This window comes from Notolepis coatsorum, assembly GCF_963971535.1.
Source record: "Notolepis coatsorum genome assembly, chromosome: 2".
NCBI lineage: Eukaryota > Metazoa > Chordata > Actinopteri > Aulopiformes > Paralepididae > Notolepis > Notolepis coatsorum.
In genome coordinates this window covers 110,924,249-110,934,943 of record NC_140166.1, presented here as the reverse complement: position 1 = coordinate 110,934,943, position 10,695 = coordinate 110,924,249, and the positions used below count along the sequence as shown (strand labels likewise).

The 10,695-nt window shown below is 41.8% G+C and overlaps 1 protein-coding gene across 1 annotated transcript in view; it reads left to right on the top strand.

Annotated features, from left to right (window-relative positions):
• Nucleotides 1–222: 222 nt before the first annotated feature.
• Nucleotides 223–10,695, top strand: part of LOC311247957 (E3 ubiquitin-protein ligase MARCHF3) — a gene marked incomplete at both ends in the record, with an annotated part of 42,394 nt that continues 31,921 nt past the window's right edge. Inside the window, 2 exons of the mRNA XM_084337949.1 lie at nucleotides 223–419; nucleotides 6,126–6,330. Of these exons, the coding sequence (XP_084194075.1) occupies nucleotides 223–419; nucleotides 6,126–6,330 (402 nt within the window). The remainder of the gene's footprint in view (nucleotides 420–6,125; nucleotides 6,331–10,695) is intronic.

Here is a 10,695-nt window from a genome sequence, read left to right as displayed (position 1 = left end):
CACGCACACACAAAAAACAAAACTACCCGGTAGCTGCCCAGTACTGAGCACCTCCACTAGAACAGTTGGGAGTTAAGTGCCTTGCTCAAAGTACTACTACCTACTTGTCTTACTTCCCAGCTGGTCCTGGGATTTTAACTGGCAATCTTTGGGTCACAGGCTTGCTTTCTCTTTCTTACCCCTGTGTCTAGTTATAGGGAGGATGCTCCTGACGAGAGTTGAATGGCCTCTTATGTAGCAGCCATGGCAACAGAACAGCCCCTGGGCCCGCAGGTGGGCAGCCCTGTAGGGAATGCTAAGTCTGTGCCTGAGGAGGGGCCGGGGGAGGAGCCAAACACACAGAGGGAGGAGCCTGACACCTGCAACCAGGAAGTGGGGGACTGTTATGGAGACGATCCTTCCATGGAATACAGCGACAGGTAGGAACAACAGGATTATAGTTTATGAGATTATACAAGGATGTAAGAATGGAAGCCATACGATGACATGTTGATAACAGACACCTCCATGGGAATGCATTCAAAGAAATATGTTTTTCAAATGTCAAAGGTGCTATAGATAATCGTTTTATGTTGAGTAATCATAAAATATATATATATTCTTTTTTAGAAAGGTGCAGAAAATATATATAGCTTTTCCCTGCCAAAAGATATTGATTATTATTTAATGATTGGACATGAAATAGAGGTCATGAAGACTACAGCTAGTATGACCAACTTGTTCTAATGCTTGACTTGATGATTTTGGGACAAAATGCCATAGTCCAGAAATCAAATTACTCACTACTCAATGTAGAGCCTAGAACATTACTTTGTTGGTTGTCATTATTTACTAACTGTATTTTGACTATTATGTTACCTTACTACTATGCTACTATACTTCTATTACCTATCATGCTAATATGTCTGTACTACTATGCACTCAGAGTGTAACACTCAAGCTCGACACTATTTGACAAACAATGCCACTGACCCTTAGCTACCAGAGATGTACCCCTCCACAATTTGTAAGTTGCTTCGCATAAATGCGTCAGCTAAATTACTAAATGTAAATGTATTATACCTTGGTCGCGGCCAACACTGTAACGTTGAAATTTCTTACTCGATTTGTAAAAGGCTTTTTCTCAAATGGAGCTGCGTACTGTGTCACATGACTGCCTACTGTGTCACATGACTGCATACTGTGTCACATGACTGCTGTTTCAAGTTTCTTTAATAGTTGTCATACAGAAGTACAGAATACTTTTATACAAAATGCATCTTACTGTTACGCTCCAGAGACTGTGCTAGACAAGATAAGTATGAAATAAAATAGTATAGCATGTAAAATAGAAGTAAAAATAGAGGTCACAGTGTTCAGTATAGACATATGTACAATGTTCGATGCAGAATAGAAGTAACTGAGTTACCATACAATATACAATATACTATGCAATGTACTAATATACAATACTATATAGTGCAAAGCAGAAATGGGATGAGGTACAATTTAGGTACAATTTACAGTAAGGTGTACGAGTTGTAGTGCAAATCCTTTACCAATAAATATAAAGTGTGTTTAGGTGATCTAAAGTGTGGAGAGTGGGTGCTGCAGTGTGTTGTTTGTTTAAAGTGAGTGTGTGCGTGTGGGTGTGTGTGCTGTGTGCATTTGATGGTTGTTGCATAGTGTTTATTGTTCGTTGAGCAGCCTGATGGCCTGGGGATAGAAGCTTCTTCTGAGTCTTTCTGTGCTCACCTTACGACTCCGGTATCGCTTGCCTGACCGCAGCAGTTCAAAGAGGCAGTTGTTCGGGTGGCTGGAGTCCTTGAAGATTCTCTTAGCCTTACCCCTGCACCGCTTGTTGTAAATGTTCTGGAGGGTGGGAAGCCCCCCTCCAATTGTGCGTTCGGCTGAACGTGTCACTCTTTGTAGTCTGCTACGGTCTTGTGCAGTGCTATTCCCAAACCAGGAGGTGATGTTGCCAGTCAGGATGCTCTCTATTGTACATGAGTAGAAGTTCTTAAGGATCTTCTGACTGACTTGGAACTTCCTTAGGCGCTTGAGGAAGTAGAGGCGTTGTCGTGCCTTCTTCACAACACTGTCAATGTGTGTGGTCCATGTCAAGTCCTCGGATATGTGGGCTCCGAGGTACTTGAAACTGTTCACTCTCTCAACCGGTGCCCCGTCGATGCTGAGGGGGCTGTAGTCCTTGACCCCCGACCTCCTGAAGTCCACAATCATCTCTTTTGTTTTGCTGACGTTCAGGGAGAGGCAGTTCTCCTGACACCACTGTGACACATTCTCTACCTCTTCTAGGTAGGCCCTCTCGTCGGTGGCAGAGATCAGGCCCACCACTACTGTGTCATCAGCAAATTTGATGATTGTGTTGTTGTTCCGCTGTGCCACGCAGTCATGTGTGTACAGGGAGTAGAGGAGGGGGCTCAGCACACAGCCCTGGGGGGCCCCTATGTTGAGCGTGATGGATGAGGAGGTGCAGTTGCCTGCTCTTACCACCTGGGGTCTGCCCGTCAGGAAGTCCAAGACCCACTGGCAGAGGTCATAGTTCAAGCCCAGGTCCCTGAGCTTGGCTATGAGTTTGGAGGGGACTATGGTATTGAATGCTGAGCTGTAGTCGATGAACAGCATTCTCACATAGTTCCCCTGCCTCTTGTTCAGGTGTGATGCTGCTGTGTGCAGCACATGGGCTATGGCGTCCTCCGTGGACCTGTTAGGGCGGTATGCAAATTGCAGGGGGTCCAGGTTGATGGGGAGGGAGGAACAGATGTAGCCCTTCACTAGCTTCTCAAAGCACTTCATGGCTATGGAGGTGAGAGCTACAGGGCGGTAGTCGTTGAGGCAAGCGGGCGTAGATTTTTTGGGTACAGGGATGATGGTGGACTTCTTCAGACAGGTGGGGATGACAGCCTGTTCTAAGGACAGGTTAAAGATGTCAGTGAATACCGGGGCCAGTTGGTCGGCACAGACTTTTAGGACGCGGCCGGGGATGCCGTCCGGTCCTGCTGCCTTCCTGATATTCACTTTTTTAAAGGTCCGCCTCACCTCATGCTCTGTTACCCTGAACACTGAGTCTCCATCAGCAGACCCCCCCCCCCATTGCCGTGGCTTTTAGGCTGGTGTTGTTATTCACAGCCTCAAACCTTGCATAGAAGGTATTGAGATCATTTGCTAAGGAGATGTCACTGTTCAGTTTGAGGGAGGTGCCTTTGTAATGTCATTGTTCTGAGGCCCTGCCACATACCTCTAGAGTCAGCCTGTTCAAACTGAAGTTCAACTTTATCCCTATAACGCCGTTTTGCCTCTATTACTGCTCTCCTGACGTTGTATCTTGCCGTCTTGTGTTCATCCATGTTGCCTGTCACAAGCCCGGTGTTGTAGGCTGAGGTGCGCACTTTCAGAGCCTCACGGATGGATTTATCTACCCAGGGCTTTTGATTTGGGTAGATTCTAATTGTGGTAGAGGGGATTGTTTCTTCTACCAGAGTACAGACAAAGTCAAGCACCGTTTCAGTGTATTCGTTAATATTGGCTGCTGTTGCAGCCTTGTCAAGATTTCCGTAATGGAAGTTACCCGTCACCCATCACTCAGTGGCTCAGGAGGTAGAGCAGTTGTCTGGTAATCGGATGTTTCCCAGTTTGATTCCCGCTCCTCCTGGAGTGTCGAAGTGTCCTTGAGCAAGACACTTAACCCCTAATTGCTCCTGATGTGCAGGTTGGCTCCGCCGTCAGTGTGTGAATGTGTGAGTGAATGGGTGAATGTGAGGTGTAAATTGTAAAGCACTGTGGATAAAAGTGCTATATGAATGCAGTCCATTTACTAGCATAGCAGGTCACCTGCCACAGCAGTCACATGGCAGAGTACGTAGTTGCATTATGGAAAAGTCATATGCAAACAGTGCTGGGATTGTAAACATTGCACTTTACAAATGACCAAATAAAAAAACCCATTCTCTGCCGGAGTTTATTCTCATCCTTGTAGCCTCTCTGCCAGCACTATTTGTCTATGGAGATGTTCACCTTCTTTGCAGGGCTATAACTTTTTAAATTGTATTGCTAAATTGACATTACTATGGCCCATTCAACATCGATTATATATCGTTCAGGATGTAGGAACGTTTTACTTTTTCATTCACACATTCATACAAAAATACTGTCTAGAGTATAAATATGTTTTTATCGTTTTCTGCAGTATTTCATAGAACGTGAGTTATAGCTATAAATGCATATATTAGATCATCAAATGCAGTTTGATACCAATTGACGCCAGATAAAAAATGTCAACTGTACAAGGTCCCAGACGTTATGGCTCATCATGCGCGGTTGACCGGAGGGGGGGGGGGGGGGTCGTTTATAATTCAATGGCCGACGTTAAATGATTCATGTAGTATGGGTGATATATTGATCAGAGCAGTTTGTATCGAAAATGGTAAACAAACAGGCTGAAACTCACCCCAGTCTCCTCGTAGCATTGGGTGATGAGCGTGGAGCAAAAAGATCGCTATTATTGGATGTTGATCTAGGTGAACCATTTCCGGGTTGTATATTACTAATACACGTCCAATCATGTTGTTTATTGAGTTATGGCAACGGATCTATATGCACGGTGTGTGGATGGAGTCCCGCGAGCGATAACGAGTGGCCGGACGTAATAGGGTACTGACCAGCCATTTCCGGCCACTTCCGGTTTTGGCAACTCGCCGATCGGCCACCAGGTGGCGGTATTGAAGCGTTGGAGAGTTGAGCGGAGATCTACAGCACCAGTCATGACTCCGTGGGTGAAATGTGAATACCATGACGAAAATTTGAAATATTGATCTCAATGACGCCTTAATCAGTCATTGGCAGATTACGCATGGCGGAGAATGACGTGTTAATCAGTCATTGGCGGGAGATGGGTCAATGCCCGCAGATCAAATCACATTGCACATTGGATTCAAATAACAGAGAGGTTCAACATGCAAGTTTCAAGTTTCAAGTTTGCGTTTATTTGTCACGTATAAAGTACATGTACATTGAACACATAAATGCAATTGGTTCTGTATGAGGACCTGATAATGTGCTTCATACAGTCAAATAAAAAGTAAGTAAAAGAGGAATAAAGTCCCAACACTACACAAATATACAATAATAATATATAACTATGCAATGTTGGTAAAAAAATGCAGACAATGAGGCTTTACAGAGGATACAAAACACACACACCAGGCACATGCACAGATATGGGGGGAGGGGGGGGGGGCTGGAGCCCCTGCTCTTTTGCCCTCAGAGTCAAAAAGTGTTTAACCACTTGAGGATCAGACGGGTCATATTCGGGCACATGTCGCGGCACTTTGCCCTCGTCTGTCGGCTCCGGACTCCGTTTCCGACGATCAACCAATACATTGTTGGAAAGTTGAATTTGCCACCTTTCGATCGTCACCACATTCAACCTATTGTGTGATTCCATTCTCGAGTTACAAGACGAAAATTCCGACGAGCGTCATTTGACAAGCCATTCGGACGAGTGACCACGTTCGGTTGTGAGCGGTCCTCAACTGACCAGTCACCGCTGATGGCGAAAATGATTGACCACCATTGTAGCCAAGGAGGGTCTGCTCCGAAAGCGATCCCAGACAAGCGCTGACAGTGGGGGAAGGTGACACAAGAAGACGAAGAAGTCCATTGTTTTGACTAGAGCATCGGAATGAATGGCAGCGGACGGCCATTTTGGATAATCATGCTGAATTATTACTGGTACACACATTACAAAAACCTTTGTAAAAAAATCCATTTTCTGTGGGATTTTTATAAAATTTGGACCTGTACTAGATAAGACTTCAGGCTATGGAACCATTATCCTACCTCTCAGCTGGAATTTAAAAACATTAAAAACACTAATTCTATCAAATATAAAGAGAGACATGTATAGTAGTATCCACCAAAATGTCTGTGCACAGCCCCCCCCCCCCCCCACACACACACACACAAACACACACACACACACACACACACACACACACACACACACACACACACACACACACACACACACACACACACACACACACACACACACACACATGTTCAGTACTTTAAGTACTTTGTACTTTATTAACTTACTATCTTGCAATCTTCTGCAATCCTTTCAGTTTCTGCACCGAGGAGCCGTTCTGTAGGATCTGCCATGAGGGAGGGGGTGCCGGGGAGCTCCTGTCCCCCTGTGAGTGTGCTGGTACCCTGGCCATGGTGCACCGCCTCTGCCTGGAACACTGGCTCACCGTGTCCAACAGCAGCCACTGTGAACTCTGCCACCACCAGTATGACCTGAAGCGCCTGACCAAACCTTTCACAGAGGTAGGCATGCCCACATTATCACTATATAACACATTGAGGTAGGCATTCCCACATTATCACTATCTTATCTATAACACATTGGGGTAGGCATGTCCACATTGTCACTATCTATAACACATTGAGGTAGGCATGTCCACATTATCACTATCTATAAGTTATAACACATTGAGGTAGGCATGTCCACATTATCACTATCTATAACACATTGAGGTAGGCATGTCCACATTATCACTATCTATAACACATTGAGGTAGGCATGTCCACATTATCACTATCTATAAGTTATAACACATTGAGGTAGGCATGTCCACATTATCACTATCTATAAGTTATAACACATTGAGGTAGGCATGTCCACATTATCAGTATCTATAACACATTGAGGTAGGCATGTCCACATTATCACTATCTATAAGTTATAACACATTGAGGTAGGCATGTCCACATTATCACTATCTATAACACATTGAGGTAGGCATGTACACATTATCACTATCTATAAGTTATAACACATTGAGGTAGGCATGTCCACATTATCACTATCTATAACACATTGAGGTAGGCATGTCCACATTATCACTATCTATAACACATTGAGGTAGGCATGTCCACATTATCACTATCTATAACACATTGAGGTAGGCATGTACACATTATCACTATCTATAAGTTATAACACATTGAGGTAGGCATGTCCACATTATCACTATATAACACATTGAGGTAGGCATTTCCACATTATCACTATCTTATCTATAACACATTGAGGTAGGCATGTCCACATTATCAGTATCTATAACACATTGAGGTAGGCATGTCCACATTATCACTATCTATAACACATTGAGGTAGGCATGTCCACATTATCAGTATCTATAACACATTGAGGTAGGCATGTCCACATGATCACTATCTATAACATTGAGGTAGGTATGTCCACATTATCACTATCTATAACACATTGAGGTAGGCATATCCACATTATCATTATCTATAACACATTGAGGTAGACATATCCACATTATCATTATATACAGTATAACACATTGAGGTAGACATAGCCACATTATCATTATCTATAACACATTTAGGTAGGCATGTCCACATTATCATTATATATAACACACTGGGGTAGACATATCAAAAACCCCTGCTGCTAAAAGGCTCTCTGTCTGATCAGGACATAAGAGTCTCAGAGCCTTGCTAGCGGCCTGTGGTTGTGCTGCTGTGAGATTTGTATCTCTCGATGGCTTTAGCTAACCCAGACTAGTTATTCTCAACTATCAGCATTAGATCTCGTCTGGTTTGCCTGCTAACATTAGCAGCTATTAGCGTTAGCTGTCTCATCAGTTCGTAAGTCTTGCTAGCATTAGTTAGCAAGTGTAACCACCTACTTTCACATTGAAGCCATCGATGGCTGCTCCTACATAATGGTGTGTTGTGGGTCTGGATTGTCTGTGCTTGTTTTATCAAACGTTAGCTGAATGCTTGCAGGAGTGATCTGCTGGAACATAATACAAAATACCAGAGGTATTCACGAATGGTTGGAATAATAACAGATGTGATGCAGGGATCATATCCTTATGACTAGCATATGTTGGCTGTCTCCTAAGTCTGTTTATTTGGCTGCTAAGATGCGTTAGCTTGGTCCGAATGTGCTCTAAACAGCTTCAACTCCACTGTGTCTTCATTGCGGATAGATCGCCTTGCTAATTCATAATACTGTAGCAACGAAGATCTGACAACATTTCAAGTTTGAATCAATGGCTTATTTTGAGAGAATTGTATGGCTTGCATGGCTAAATGCATTGTGTCTCGGAGGCCTTCATTGTCTATGTCTCTAGAACGTGGCCTGATCGATATTGGATACAATAGGACAAGATATGATAGGATAGAATAGGATAGAATAAGATAGGATAGTTTACAATCGGATAAAATAGGATACAATAAGATATGATAGTTTAAAATAGGATATAATAGAATAATATATGATACAATATGATAAGATAAGATAGGATACAATAGGATGGGATACAATATGATATGATAGGATACAATAGGATATGATACAATAGGATACAATAGGATATGATACAATATGATACAATAGGATATGATACAATAGGATACAATAGGATATGATATAATAGGATAGAATAGAATAGGATAAGATAGGATATAATAAGATAGGATAAGATAGGATAGGATAGGGTTGGATAGGATAAGATAGGATATGATATGGTAGGATAAGATATGATAGGATACGATATAATAGGATATGATAAGATAGGATACAATATGATATGATAGGATAAGATAGGATAGGATAAGATACAATAGGATATGATAGGCTACAATAGGATAGGGTATGATATGATATGATAGGATACAATAGGATATGGTAGGATAGGATACAATAGGATCATATACAATAGGATAGGGTTGGATATGATATGATATGATACAATAGGATAGGGTAGGATAGGATACAATAGGATAATATACAATAGAATAGGGTAGGATAAGAGAGGATAGGATAAGATACAATATGATATGATATAGGGTAGGGTAGGATAGGATAAGATACAATAGGATAGGGTTGGATAGGATAGGATACAATAGGGTAGGGTTGGATAGGATATGATATGATACAATAGGATAGGGTTGGATAGGATATGATACAATAGGGTAGGGTTGGATAGGATAAGATACAATAGGATAGGGTAGGATAGGATATGATACAATAGGATAGGGTATGATTAGGGGTGTAACGATGCATCGATTCATCGAAATGCATCGATTCTAATGTGTTAGAATCGATGCATCAATTTGAATATGTTAGAATCGATTATAATCGAAATTAATAAAGAAAAAATATATATATATATATATTTTTTTTTAATGGTTTTTATTGACCTATAGTCCATTCATGCTGAGTGAATCAGTTCCCCCAGCCACATTTGTGTATTCAATTTCTTTGGGGAATTAACTGATAGAAAATTAATCGAAAATGTATCGAATCGAATCGTGGTCAAATGAAGATATTTCATGATGCATTGAATCGTTGCCTGAATAATCATAATTGAATCGAATCGTTGTGAGGTCGCATCGTTACACCCCTAGGTATGATAGGATAAGATACAATAGGATAGGGTTGGATAGGATAAGATACAATAGGATAGGGTTGGATAGGATAAGATACAATAGGATAGGGTAGGATAGGATAGAATACAATAGGATAGGGTTGGATATGATAAGATAGGATATAATAGAATAGGATACAATATCATAGGATATAATATAGGATAGGATACAATGAGATATGGTAGGATAGGATAGGATATAGTTAACAGTCTCCTCCTCCTCTTCCACTTCATTACTGAAGTCAGTGAAGTGAGTCCCACAAGATATTTTAAGACAAGTATGCTATAGATAATTAATTGGTGTCTAGAAGTTTCACTTGTTTCATGATAACATATTGTATCTTGTTTATAGAGTAACTACACCCATGGTCATTTTGCTGCCCTAGTGGCTCATTATCTGATGTCAGAGTACCTCTCAGAAATCCCTCAGTACCAACACAATCAGACAGCAGCTACTAACCCTACTACCCTCAGTACCTACAGTACACAATCAGACAGAATCTACTAACTCTACTACCCTTAGTACCTACACAAAGAGACAGAAGCTACTAACTCTACTACCCTTAGTACCTACACAAAGAGACAGAAGCTACTAACTCTACTACCCTTAGTACCTACACAAAGAGACAGAAGCTACTAACTCTACTACCCTTAGTACCTACACAAAGAGACAGAAGCTACTAACTCTACTACCCTTAGTACCTACACAAAGAGACAGAAGCTACTAACCATACTAGCCTCAGTACCTACACAATCAGAAATAAGCTACCAACCCTACTACCGTCAGTACCTATACAATCATACAGAAGCTTTGTCCTACACACAATCAGACAGAAGCTACTAACTCTACTACCCTTAGTACATACACAAAGAGACAGAAGCTACTAACTCTACTACCCTTAGTACCTACACAAAGAGACAGAAGCTACTAACCATACTAGCCTCAGTACCTACACAATCAGAAATAAGCTACCAACCCTACTACCGTCAGTACCTATACAATCATACAGAAGCTTTGTCCTACACACAATCAGACAGAAGCTACTAACTCTACTACCCTCAGTACCTACACAATCAGACAGAAGCTACTAACTCTACTACCCATCAGTACCTACACAATCAGACAGAAGCTACTAACTACTACTACCCATCAGTACCTACACAATCAGACATAAGCTACTAACTCTACTACCCCTTAGTACTTCAACTTCAACTTCAAACT